The 14,347-nt window shown below is 38.2% G+C and overlaps 1 protein-coding gene across 1 annotated transcript; it reads left to right on the top strand.

The window, feature by feature from the left end:
• Nucleotides 1-952: 952 nt before the first annotated feature.
• LOC107820739 (DDT domain-containing protein PTM-like) lies at nucleotides 953-13,868 on the top strand. Its single transcript, XM_016647079.2, has 9 exons — nucleotides 953-2,576; nucleotides 2,677-3,288; nucleotides 4,933-5,980; nucleotides 7,090-7,378; nucleotides 7,469-7,593; nucleotides 7,909-8,369; nucleotides 10,541-10,569; nucleotides 11,641-12,264; nucleotides 12,916-13,868. Exons 1-9 carry the CDS (start codon nucleotides 1,174-1,176, stop codon nucleotides 13,551-13,553), a joined length of 5,229 nt encoding a protein of 1,742 aa, XP_016502565.2. The 5' UTR covers nucleotides 953-1,173; the 3' UTR covers nucleotides 13,554-13,868.
• The last annotated feature ends 479 nt before the right edge of the window (nucleotides 13,869-14,347 follow it).

Below are 14,347 nucleotides of genomic sequence, written 5' to 3' on the forward strand. Positions count from 1 at the left end.
AGTCGCGCTAAAAGGCCAATGAAATCGTGCCACGTGTGCAAGTGACATGTTCTGACCAATCAAATGCAGCCATGTCATACTTCAATTTGATTGGTCGAAAAGAGTTTGTTCTTATCACAACTCTTCCCTTCCACAACTATAAATAGGGGTCTTCATAACTCAGAAAAGACACCAGAAGTTATAACAAGAAGCAAGAAAGAGCTCGTGGATCAGACGCTGCAAATTCCTCCACAAATTTCAAGCTTCAAGTTCAATTTCAAGAAATCAAGTTCAAGTTCAAGAACGAAGAACAAATCAAGTTCAAGCTCAAGAACGAAGAACAAATTAAGTTCAAGCTCAAGAACGAAGACCAAATCAAGTTCAAATCCAAGCAATCAAGCTCAAGCTCAAGAACATGATTATCGTTCGTGGCAACAAATAGATATTCAAGATCAAGCTCAAAGGCCCTTGAATTTATTTACTATTGAAAAGAAGAATCAAATGATTCATAGAGATTGTACACTCAAATATTTGAAATAAATTACTACGATTGTTACGATATTTTTCGATCTTGATTTTATTTTCTCGACGCAAATTTATTGTCTACGAATAGTTCCTCGAAAAATTGACTATTTCTTCATTAATAACTAGAAAAATACTCACAATGCCACTTTTTATTTAATATGCACATTTACTACTCTATTTATCATCACATTTCTTTGAATAAATTAATGAAAACGCCACACAAAAAAATAAAAGATAAAAAACATATGTATGATGCCTACTTTTTATTTTATGTAAATTAAATTATCTTAGTACATAAAATTCTTTTTTATCCCAATTCCCACCCACGACCCAACCACTCACGTGCACGTGACCGCTATTGCAGCGAGAAAGAGAAGGCTGCCATAAAGGGAACGCATGTCGCTTTAGTTTCTAACTTCAAACTCCTCTCTCTCCCTCTCTCTCTCTCCTTGCATTTTCTAGAGAGAGAAACACACACACACGCAGAGAGACCCAGCTTTCATTTTCTCTCTCTACGATACATACATAACATAAACTCCTTTGTACCTAACCCACATTCCTAGAGAGAGAAACCCAAACCCCTCTTCTCTCTCTCTTTCTCTCTCATCATAATCATAATTCTGGGGTTGTAGTGGAGATCGTAAAACCCTAGAATTTGGGGCAAAGTAAATGGGGGAAGAGTATATAGGGAGAAGAGTCAACAAAGAAGTCAAAGGCGTTGGAACATTCACTGGTACAGTCAAATCCTACAATTCTACAACTGGGTTCTTCGAGATCCTCTATGATGTGGGCGATTCCGAGTCTCTTGACTTGTCCCAAGTCCTCTGCTTGTTGAACGGATCACTGCCACGTCAGCAGCAGACTGTTGGTCGAAAGCCCAAAAAACGACGTCGTATGGCAAAAAATTCAGGTAACAATGCTGACACGGAAATGAATTATAGTGAGAATTGTAGTGAAATGAACTTGAATGTGAGAAAAGATGGTATGCTGAATAATGGGTTGAATTTGGATTTGAATTATGATGTGATGGTTAATTTGAATGACGACGACGATGATGGGGTAGTTGATTTGAATAGGAGTCAATTGGATTTGAATAAAGGGGTGGATTTGAATGTTGAGGAGAATATGGGTGGTGTTAATGAGGTAAAGTTGGAAACTTTGGAGGGAACATTGAAGAATAGAAGCAATGTGATTGATTTGAACGTGGATGCAAATGGGGACGTGGGGGGTCGTGTTTCGGAGGATATAAGGATAAAGGGTGGCGGGCACTGTTTTGACTTGAATTTAGGGCTAGATGAAGAAAGTAAAAATGTAGATGTTGTTGTTGGTGATGAGACGTCAAAGGAAATGACGACTTGTTGTTTTGGAGAAGGAGGAACTCGGGAGAAAGAGTGTAGTCGAGATGAAGAGAAGGTCCCACTGAGTTTGGATACTTGTTTTACTGTGAATGAGTTAACGAATGGCACTCTGCAGGAAGTTGAGGTGAAGTGGACGACGCCTGATAAGGGTACTAGTGGGTTGGAAGTGCAAAATGGTGCTTCGGGGAGCTTGATGAAGGGGAAAAGGGGTAGAAAGAAGAGGAAGCTCCTGGATGCTGGCAGCAAAGGTGGTACGGAGACGGTGTTGAGAAGAAGTGCTCGTAGAGCGAGAATAGATTCCGTTTCTGCTGAAGATCACGTTTATTGTGCAGTAGTGTCTGATGTAGCGAGTGATCCACTGTTGTCTCCTGCAGTTAGTGTGGTTTCAGAGGAGAAAATTATAGTATCAGGTCATGAAGAGTCTGATAAACATGACAATCTTCCGCAAAAGATGGATTTGCCTCCTACTTCGAGTAGTTTAGATTTAGATGGTATTCCTGTGCTTGATGTCTTCTCTGTGTATTCATTTTTGAGATCGTTTAGTACTTTATTGTTCTTGAGCCCCTTTGAGTTGGAAGACTTCGTGGCGTGCGTAAAAGCAGATGCTCCTACTTTATTATTTGACTCCATTCATTTCTCTCTTTTGCAAATATTGAGGAAGCATTTGGAGGCTCTTTCGGATGAAACTTCTGAATCTGCATCTAATTGTCTTAGGTAAAGTTTTGAACTCTCAAAAAGTTGTGTGTAAGTTTTTTTTTTGCTATAATTCCTTTGATACTCAATTTTATCTATACATTTACAATTGTGGAAGTAGGTCTCTTAACTGGGATTTGCTGGACCTGATCACATGGCCTGTCTTTATGGTTGAATATCTACTGTTACATGAATCTGAACTGAAGCCAAGTTTTGATCTTTGTCACTTTAAACTATTCGAGAGCGATTACTACAAGCAACCAGCTTCTTTGAAGATTGAAATGCTTAGGTGTCTTTGTGATGATGTGATTGAAGTAGAGGCCATACGATCAGAGCTTAACAGAAGAACTGTGGCAGCAGAGAACACGGATTTGGATCGGGATTTGAAGTTTGACAGTTCCAAGAAGAGGAAGGGTGCCATGGATGTTGCTACTGGTTCATGCTTGAGCGAGGAAGCAGTCGATGAATCAACAGACTGGAACAGCGATGAATGCTGCCTCTGCAAAATGGATGGTAGCTTAATATGCTGTGATGGCTGCCCTGCTGCATTTCATTCCAAGTGTGTTGGTGTTGCTAGTAGTCACTTGCCAGAAGGTGATTGGTATTGCCCTGAATGTCTGATTGGCAAAAAGAAGCCGTGTTTGAATTTGGCAAAATCAATTCGAGGGGCAGAGTTGTTGGCAACTGATCCATACGGCCGGCTATACTATAGCTGCTGTGATTACCTATTGGTGTAAGTTCCATCACCCTAAAGTTAGTAAGTGATTGTACCTTCTCTGACAGTCAGGTTGCTCTTTGAAGCTTAATCAGTCTGTTTATGTTTTAACATTTATCTTTCGGCACAAACGTTTGCACTGTTTGGAATTAGATAGTCTGAATCAGTATATGGTCTAGGTTGCTGTTGGCAAACATTTTCCATTTGATGTGGTGATCCGTTAAAAGGAAAATTTCACAAGCAAAGTAGTATTGTAATGTTTGTATCTCAATGGAGTCAAATAATTACAAGGGATTCATATGGCCAAATCCTACATTATTTAGGACTCAGTCATAGTACATTTACATTGAAGTTGTGATTCTTGAATACGTCTGATGTTATGACAAGTTTGTTACTAGCTTCATCTCCCTTTCATTCTTGAGATTTTTATTATTCATATTTAATACAATCACCATTTGTCTTAAAGAAGCTAAGTGACAAAACATGAATACAACTGACCAATAAAACTTTCCCTTCCATTTAGTAGTAGAATGTTTTCCGGAAACAAGGTTGATTTGTACTATCACCTTTTTCTAATTCTAATGTCTTTATTGAAGTATAGAGGAGTGAATGAAGATGGCAGATGTCATTTACATAAGAAAAACAAGTTTCTAGTGAGAGAAACTTCCACTTCTCTCTAACCTTGACTCAATCAAATCTCAATTCACTGTGGGTCTCTCACTCTTTGTTAATAATGACGAACCCATCTCTAACATCCTATATTATCCGATTGCACCAACTAATACAAGCTTAGTGTATCATAAAGAGAAAAGTGGATTAAACAGACTGATAGACATGCGTGCCGTGTATTTGTGAGGAATTACGGGGAGGTAGCTTCATGACCAGACATAGTGTTTGATAGAGAGTGAAGTTATAAGCTGGTTATGTTAGTATCTATATATGATTAAGAGACATTGGTGAAAGTTGAAAGCTCTTCCTGAAGGCGTGCTTTATTGGTCTCTTCGATTGCCAAGTTGCTTCCATAAATGGAGTCACAGTCTCACGGAGGGGGTGGCTAGGTTGCAGAAGGTAACTGCTCGCTTCGAGGTCTCTAGGTTAGTAGTTTCACATTCTAAAAGGTCTCTAGGTTAGTAGTATTATTGATCATGTTGCTTTGTTGGTCTCTTCGGCTGCCGGGTTGCTTCCATTAAAAGGGCCATGAAGTGAGCAACTAGGTTAGCCTCAATACAGGATTTTCCCACATTAATAAAATTATTTGCTTTATTTTAAAAAATAGAATTGTCTACTTGTAAGGAAAAAGTCGTGTTAAATAAAGAATAAATAAAGCTTTACTGAGTGTGTTAGCTAATTTCTAGTTGTCGATCATAGTCTCAAGGGTGGAAGCTAATGGTTTTGTCATATCCTCCGCGATTGTCTAACTTTTGATCTCCTATAATTCTAGTTTTAAGTTTTACATTATGGTCTGACACTGCATCTTCTTTTATTAACTGTGCCAAAATGTGGTAGTTGTCATTGACTCGTTTCTAATCTGGGGCACCAGACTCGTGTTTTTCTTGTTTTTTTTCTGTTCTTGACACTTTATCATTTCTTTACCAGTTCTCTTGGTTTAAAATAATACTTAATTATTCTCACAAGTTGAGTTTTGTGCTACTGTCCTTGCAGGTCTGATCCATGCGAAGACGAGTTCTCACTTAAGTATTATCACCGAAATGATTTGGCTGTGGTTGTAGGGATGATGAAGTCATCAAAAAATATTTACGGAACTGTCTTAAGTGTGATTATGAAGCTTTGGGATATAAACTGTATGGCTGCAGTTGCAAAATGTGATCTGGATACCCAGCTGAAAACTCTGCCCTCAAATTCTCCAGTGTTGATCCTGTCAAAAAATGAAGAGAAGGTAAATGAAGGAAAGGATGCGGAAAAGCTCTTGTCATGTTCGGATGATGTAGGATATGACAAGTCAGAGACTGTAGACCCATCAATGAAGACGGGAAATCTACCGCCAGGATCTGAAGGATCAGCTGAAGTATCTCAGGTTGTTGCTGACAATCAAAATTACAAGGAGGCTGGAACATTTGAAGAGTCTGATCTTACAGAAAAAAATATGGAGGCTAGAAGAACACTTAAAGAAAGAAAGGGCAATGAATCTTTGGACTTGGGGACATTAACAACGAGCAGTAAAGAAATCATATCAGAGGAGCAGTATGCGGAAAGTTATGTGAACTATTATAGCTTTGCCCGAATGGCATCATCAGTTGTTGAAGAGTTAACAAAGAAACCACCTGGTAAGTCTGGTGAAGGTGCTATAAAAACAGTGGAGGAAATTATTTCAACGCAGCTGAAGGCCATATCTAGCAAATCTACTGAGTTTTGCTGGCCCAATGTTCAGAATCTGAAGATTGATGCTTGGAAAGAAAAATGTGGGTGGTGCTTCCCTTGCAGAGTTCCAGAGTGTGAAAATGACTGCTTGCTCATCCAGAATAACGCAGGTCCTGCGCCAGAAAGTTTTTCTAGTGATGCATTGGGTGTCTGTTCTAGGAAGAACAGGAAAAGCCATCTTGTTGATGTCCTTTGCTACATAGTGAGCATTGAGGATCGGCTTCATGGGCTTCTGTTGGGTCCTTGGTTGAATCCGCACCACTCTCAAAATTGGCGCAAAAGTGTTCTTAAAGCACATGAAGTTGCTGGACTCGGAGCTTTTTTGCTTACGGTAAGGATGATCATCCCTATCTTTTGTATATTTTATTTAATTGATAAGTCAAAAAATTCATTAGCAAAGAGTTGGTGTCAAATAGTATGTACAGGAGGTGCATGTGACTCCGCATCCATTGTCTTCCACCTATTTTACCTACTACCATACGGCATGGTGTTTTCCCTCGCACTAAAAATACAAGTGAAATAAAAAAAGAGCTCTTAATGTTTTCTACATCATTCTTAATATTATCATCCCGCTCTTTTTGTCGTTTTCATTTGCAAAATGTCTTCTACTTCGATGAAAATGATGTGCTCGTAGTTCATTTGTTCATATCCACATGGAGCTTGATCTTCCCGGCTGTTCTTAATGCTTCATGTCGGAGAAAATATTCTTTTAGGCAGTTATTGTGACTTTGATAGCTTAGTAGGAAGCTATATCCCTTCTCGGTCCCTAAATTTTTTTTTGGAGGGCGGAAAGGTCAGCTGCACTAGCTATTTCCAGTTATGTGTACTATGTGATCTTAAAGTTTCACATGGTATGACAGAGAAACTGGTTTGGACTGCGAAATGCTTTTTTCTTTTGAGGTCCAGTGTGTATATCACAATACAACTTCCTAGTATGGTTGACTAAACTTTATGCACATTGCTGTCGATCATGGGGAAAACCAAGTGCCGATATCACCCTCAAAAAAGTTATATATGACATGACTTTGTTAAATATGGTCTAGTACTTGGGATTCTTTCCTAATACAAAGTACGTTAGTCTAAGAACATAGTGAACATGAACCTCGTAAAGATGGATCTTTTAGCGCGGTTTCAAAAGTCCTCTTGTTGGAATGAAGGCTTGTCATAACAGTACGCTTACTTTAGGTTCAGTGTCTGCTAAGAGTCTTTTAGCCTGTTTAGAGATGTGTATGACAGTATAAATTTCAAAGAATTCGTAGTGTCAGAGAACTGCAAGGTATTGAATGTCGGAGTAAAATGAGTCTAAATAGGGTGAAATGGATGGTGAGAATTCATATAGCCGATCCTAACTAGCTTAGAATTGAGAAATAATAGTAGTTGTAGTAGTTATTATTGCATTTCATATCTGTATAGATTTCTGACTGATACTTTTGGTGCCAGTTAGAGTCGAACTTGCGGCCTCTAGCACTTACCCCTGATTGGCTTAAGCATGTGGATTCTTTAGCCAAAATGGGTTCTGGGCATCATATCGTTACCAATTCACCACGTGTGTCTTCTAAACATGGAATTGGCAAAAAGAAGGCTCGGTATTTGGAGCCTGAGTTGAATCCATCTTCAAATGCTGGAAGTGGGTTGGGCTTGTTTTGGTGGAGGGGGGGAAGGCTATCCCGTCGTCTATTCAACTGGAAGGTTTTGCCTCAATCATTGGCGTGCAAAGCTGCCCGACAAGGTCTAAACATTTGTTTTGTTTTCTAATACAACTTGGGTTTCTGGTCAACGGAACAGTTGAGCTTAATTTACCTAGAATTATCATGTGCAGGTGGATGTAAGAAGATACAAGGCATGTTATATCCGGATAATTCAGACTTTGCCAAGAGAAGTAAGTGCATAGCCTGGAGGGCTGCTGTTGAGACTTCGAGATCTGTGGAGCAACTTGCTCTCCAGGTACGCTTTCCATGCAATTCAGTTTCGGCTACTAATGATTAACCGGAAAGAAATGATTTTCCTGGATCTGCTACCTTAATGTGGCACTTCAGCGGTCCAGATGATAGAGATATGGTCCTATATGAAGTACCCAAATTGACTCCATTGGACATAGATAGTTACTACTTGCGTTAATTACAGTAGCACTTTTCCTTATGGGCTATGGCTTGTGTTGAAAGGACATCTTAGTTGTCTTTGTTATTGTTGACAAAGATGCATGCTTGAGTGTAGTTTATTGAGCTTTTGGTTCATTGTTTTCTCTTTTTCACTTTTCAGGTTAGAGATCTTGATGCTCATATTCGATGGAATGATATCGGAAACACCAATATCCTTGCAATGATGGATAAGGAATTTCAAAAATCTGTCAGATCATTCAAGAAGGTTATTGTACGCAGGAAAAGCTCTGAAGGATCTGTAGTTAAATATCTTCTTGATTTTGGTAAAAGAAGATTCTTACCTGACATTGTTGTTCGATGCGGAACAATGCTAGAAGAGGCTTCAAATGAAAGAAAGAGATATTGGCTAGAAGAATGTCACATGCCCTTGCATCTTGTGAAAGGATTTGAGGAGAAAAGAATTGCTCGCAAATCTAGCAAGATAACTGTTGGGAAGCATCGTGAGACCAAGAGAATAATGAAAAAACCTCTGAAGAAAAAGGGCTTCGAATACCTTTTCCTCAAAGCAGAGAGATCAGAGTGTTATCAGTGTGGGCATTGTAACAAAGATGTCCTAATTAGGTATGATGCTTCTTGATATTTGTGAAAAAGCTTCAGTCAGATAATAGCATGCACAAATTTCTAGCTTACATGGATGAATTGACACTTCTTTCATAATCTGGGGAGTTATGAAAATACTGTTTTTGCTATTTATAGTAAACATGGATAAGGTTTTTCTGCTGAAAAAGAGAGGATTTAGTTATGGGAAACACGTGTCGTGCAGCAACTTCTGAATAACCTTGCGAGCTCTATCTTTTTCATTCAGTTGCTTTCTTCATAAAAGTCATTTAGCATTTCAGTCTTAGTTTCAGCTCATTTCTGTTGTGTTTACTTTTCCTGCTTTCCTCCTCCTTCTTTCACCGTTTACTTAGTATTTCCATTAAGAAACAAATAACTGTAGCAACTTTTGCAAATTCAAGACAATATTGATTGTTTAGCTTTGGTCACCTTGGGTTCTGATATCAGGTATCTTGTCTACTGTTAAACAACAACAACAGCTACACCTCAGTCCCAAACAAAGTTGTGGTCGCCGATATAAATCCTCACTTCTTTCTTTAAGCTCAACTCATATAATCATCATGCCAAACTAAAATAATAGTAGTCTACTGTTAAATGACAATTTGTACAGCTTTATACCATTATCCCCCCCCTTCCAAAAAAAATAAAAAAAAAAAATTGAGCAGCTTGCAGATGACTTTTGACCTCAAAATCTTTTTTTTTGATGAGGTAAGGGATATAATTAATGGCATCAAGTAGATGCAATTAGTACAAATGCCAAAGTGAGTTTGTTAGCTCAATTACAATGTGGCCTATAGTACTAAAGATAAGGAGCTAACAAAGTCCAAAAACTTATCTGTGGAGTTTACAGGAAAGAGATTACTCCAGCTATATAAAAATAAAAGACAATTAGCCTTGAGAGTGTGATTAGGAGTTGATATTCCATCAAAACATCTTCTGTTCCTTTCTGTCCAGATACACCAAAAAATACAGGTAGGGGTCCTTTTCCAGATCTTTCTTATGGACCTACCAACTTTCCAAGAACTCCAATGCATGAAGGCATCTTTAATCCTCTCAGGCATTACCCAACTAAGTCCAAAAACTGAAAAGAACATGTTCCAGATATCTGTAGCAACTGGACAATGCAATAGGAGATGACTGTTGGTTTCTATGTTCCGATGGCACATATAGCATCTGTTGTTCCTTCTCTGGAGATTGTCTTGAGTCAAACATGCTTCATAGAGTGCTGTCCAGCTAAAACAAATCTTGATGTCAAAGAGTACTTTTGACCTCAAAATCTTGATGTCATACATGTGTATAAATCAATGCTGTTAGAAGCACGTAGATCCTGAAGTTAGGTAAGGTTGGGCTTTCGCCTCACTAAGGCAGTGTTCTGCGGCAGGCACTATTATTTAGATCTCAGTTTTAGTTGGAGTAGATTTATGGTTTGATTATCAGCTTATTATCCAAAAGTGATAAGTGGCGAATCTTGTGTATATGTTAAGGTAAAGAGATGGCTGTGTTTTAAGCAGCTGCAAACCCCATAGGAAAAGGAAAAAACAAGGAAGAAATTAGAAAAGGAGGGATCGTAATATGTGATACTTGGACTGTTATAATTTTTGGTCTTTAAATATGGAGTTTTATATTTGGCAACATTTGATTATAACTGTCAGACAAAGCAGCTAGTATTTCCTTGTTATGTCCAGGAACATGATTGCAACTATGCTTTAGCAGTTGATATAGTTTCACCTTGCGAGGAAAAAATGTCTACCTCCTTGGAGATGCTGCCAACCTGTTGGTCGCTTCTCTGTCCTATTTTTTGGGGTATCATTTTTACTTTGTGGAAGCAAGCAAGTGTGAAAATATTGTCACCCTTGAATTATGTTCATTTTGTTGAGGTCTACACAAACTTGCCCCTGAATAACATTGCGGGAATAGTTTCAGATTTCCAGTATTGTGTGGATCTGATTTTTGAGAATATTTCCTTTTCGCTTGTTTCCTGTGCATGGGCATGTTAGTTGTCGTTGTCCAGTTTCTAACTGGCTCTCTATGTTCTGGTACGAGTCCTAACTAGATAAAATTAGGTATTATATCTGTGTACAGTTAATAGAATGAAGAATTTGGTCTTCCATTTTCTCTAGATGTTTTACTCTGAACTTTTTTTCTTAAGATTAATTTTCTTTTGTTACTTGCAGGGAAGCTGTGAGCTGTCAGTACTGCAAAGGTGAGTACTTCAGTTTCTCCTAATAAAACTTTCTTACAGCTCTACTCACTAGTGAACTGTCTAGTCGTCATTTTATAATTATTCTTAAGTACATCAGGTAACTGAGGACATTCAATGACATGTGAAATATTTTGGGATATTAACATGACATAAATGATACAATTGATCTTTGGAACCATATTGGTATCTGCATGTTCTGCTCAATCAAAAAGCAAGGATATGCCTTTAGTTGGTTGATTTTTTCCATGGCCCAAGATTGGGTTAGGTGGTCGTCTTATTAAGCACCAGTTGCACCCTCTGCAGGGATTCTGCTGTTCACGTTGTCAGATTTGCATCATACTTCCAAATAGCAGTTTCGAATTGTCTGCTATTTCTTTGGCACTTCAGATTTTGATTTATTACTAATTGGGATGTTGTTATTTTAGTCTCTGTTTTTGGTTTTGCCAATAACATCTAGATGTCATTGCATAGTACTGACGACAAATACAAATAAAAAAATAGTTCTCCATCTCAAATAACTTACACTATCAGATGAGAAAATAACATAATTCAATGGTATTGGGGCATGTGAAAGTCCTTCGTTTCTAGTAAGTCCTTGGTCTCTAGTCTCACCATCACCAATGATCATAGAATTTCCGTGATAGTTGAATTATCAGCCCACATGCGATGGCCATGCTTAAGACAAGTATTCCTCCTCTAATAGTTAAAGCTATTAAATTGCTTGATGAGATGGTCACATAATTCAATACTAATAAGTTGGAGGAACACAAAGGTCTATTGTTTGTTTGATTTAGGCAAAAGGTCCTCCCTTTATTAAGTGTCGAGGCTTCAGTACCTTTTCTGTTTGGTGCTGAGACTTTTTTTTCCCTCGAGTTTACTGTATCAGTTCCATTGTTCTTTTTTCATTCAGTTCCATGTGGATTTTATTTGTTTACTTCTACATATGTTGATTCAAATACTTCAAAGTTATTTGGTCATCAGTTCAGTGTACTTTCATCTTCTCTTCCACATCTCCCTTAACTTTTCTCCGCATTTTATGCAATTAATCTGATATTTTGTCATTTTCTTCAGATTTCTTCCATAAACGACATGTAAAGTCAACTGGATTTGCCGCTGCTGGGTTTAAGTATACATGCCACAAGTGTGCGGCTGTGAATAATAATGGGAAAAAGAATGTCAAGAGAGGGAGGATAGAGTTGCAAAAGAGTAAGAAAGTATCGAAAGCCTTGAGGCCACTGTGCTCAAAAGTTAAATCCAGAGGCACCAAAAATAAACAGCCAGCAAAATCACAGAGTAGTAAAAAAGAGCCTGTTGCTATACCCCTCAGGCGTTCTGCTAGGACAGCTAAATTTGTAGCTGTGCAAAACAAAAAAATAGTACACAAAAGAGGGAAACAAACAAAAGCTGGAAGGGGTAGACCTAAGAAAAAAGCAAAAGTTGACATATCGGAGAAAAAGAAACCAGCAGAAGTTGCTTGGCAGAAGAAGAGAATGCAATTATGCCGGATATACTGGCTAAATGGTCTATTGCTCTCACAAAAGCCAAATGATGAACGAGTGACACTCTTCAGGAGTAAAAAGCGTCTTGTTCTTTCTGGAGAGTTGGCTGCTACAGCAGATCAGCCGAAGTGCAGTCTTTGTGGTGAACTAGAATATACACCTGCTTCAAATTATATTGCATGTGAAGTTTGTGGAGGTAAGGGTCTTATACAGTGTTGTGTCTATGTCGACGATCCCTTTGGTTATCTTGTTGGTGGCTGTCTACCATATATCTTGAGTTGGTTTTAAATCTTGTATATCTAATTGTTTTCCTGCGGAAATGCGTTTATTTATTTTCAGTTGTCCATCATGTTTAACAAATGAGGTGACATTGTCTAGTATAACATTGTCGCTCTTGGGTTTGGTCTCCTCTAAGTCTGCTGTTTCAGTTTGTAATTGTTAAACTATAGGTGATAAGTGATAAGTGTGAATACTTTCAGTTTATATAAAAGTGAGTATGTGGATCTTATTTTATAAAAATTTGAACTGGAATATGATCGTGACAGGAGATTTAAGAGGTAGTGTTGCAGAAGACAAGCTATCAATATTTGTTGCTGTTCAATTCATTTTTGTTTGAGCTCCCTTTCTATTTCTCGAGTTACACTGTTTAGTTTGTGCTTCAAAGGTTGCTTGAAAAATGATATTTTAATGGGTCTTTCAATAAAGGAAACTCCTATATCTAAATTGCACTTTATGAATCTGATTATTGGGTGTTGAAATGTTTATATATTTTCCAGATTTTTCTTCTTTTCTCTCCTTATATCTCGTGCCTTACCTTATTTTCCTGTCTGATTACTCCATCCTGCAGACTGGTTTCATGGAGATGCTTTTGGTCTTACAGCTGAAAGAATTACTAAGCTAATTGGATTCAAGTGCCACAAATGTCGGCAAAGGTCCCCTCCTTTTTGTGCTCATTTGCATACAATGGGTAGCAAGGGTAAGCAGGTTCCTTTGGAGAGTAATAAGCGTGAAGATGCAAATAAAACATGTAACATCGAGTCCTGCTCAAGTAAGGGACCACTAGAACAGAAATCTCACTTGAATGATGAATCAGGATCTTGTTTTACTGGTGATAGTGATGAAAAGCATCCGCGAGGGGCTCTTCCTGATTCATGCTGTGCGGAGAATGGAAGTTTGCCTATTATTAGTTCAGAGCAGGGAGAAACTATTGATAGCTGTAGCAAGATGGATATTGTACTTCCAGATGAGCCGGGCTTATTGAATGATAATGTTAAGTGTATCAAGGAGGAGGAGGATCAGAGACCATCGAATGAATTGTTGTCATCTGATGACAGCTCTTTGCTGAATGATCCCGCGATAGAGGTGAAGGATGTGTCAGTTGGATCTGGGGAAAGACTTGAAGAGAATACTACCCTTGTGACAGGATGTACATCTTCCAAGTCTGCAGAGGATCTTACCGAAACAGGATTACCTTCATTAACATGACCAACAGAGGAATGGTAAAGCAACAGTCATTCCCGAATCTGTGGTAGATAGAGCTGTTATTGACGGACCTGAATTGTCCTCGGAGAAAATTTTAGTTTCAGAGTAATTTGTAGGTCTTGAAGGGAAAAAATTAGGTTAGAGGTGTAGAATATACTTCGACTCATACAGTTACTGGCCGTAGTGTTACGGACATTAGCTCATTTGTGAATCTTCTTATGTTATTGGGATGTTCATTTATAAAGCAGTATTTTGATACTTCAGTCATCATTGGAGTAAACAAAGAGATGATTTGAAGTGTGTTTCTTTCCCTTTCAATGCATTCTTTGATTTTAGTGGAGACAAATTGGTTAATGCATTATTTTTAGAGGTGGCAAATGGATGGTGCCGATACCAGATTAAGTGCTTGGTGATGGTTAGACTTTTGTCCAGACACTTTTTTTCTTTAGATCATGTTAAGAAGCTTCTCAGATTTCTCTGGTTCCGCTTTCGACTTCTGGGAATGACATGCTATCCAGGCACTAGATGTTGATTCAAGACCTGGATTATTTTTGAGGTGTACCCAACCCCCTGGTTTAAGTGATGAAATTATTAGTCATGCAGTTTTATCACTGTACTTTTCTGTTTTACAGGTAAGTCCCTATATGGCGAACTCTCCTTCAGAGATGGATTCAACTACAGGGTCTTCAGTCTTTCATAATCACTTAATGAGAATCAGTAGGAAAGGAAATTTGCACCATGGGGTTCATGTTACCAATCATAACTTAATCATTTGAATTGATAAATCTTCAGTGATT

Source organism: Nicotiana tabacum, chromosome 18 (genome assembly GCF_000715075.1).
Source record: "Nicotiana tabacum cultivar K326 chromosome 18, ASM71507v2, whole genome shotgun sequence".
Lineage (NCBI taxonomy): Eukaryota > Viridiplantae > Streptophyta > Magnoliopsida > Solanales > Solanaceae > Nicotiana > Nicotiana tabacum.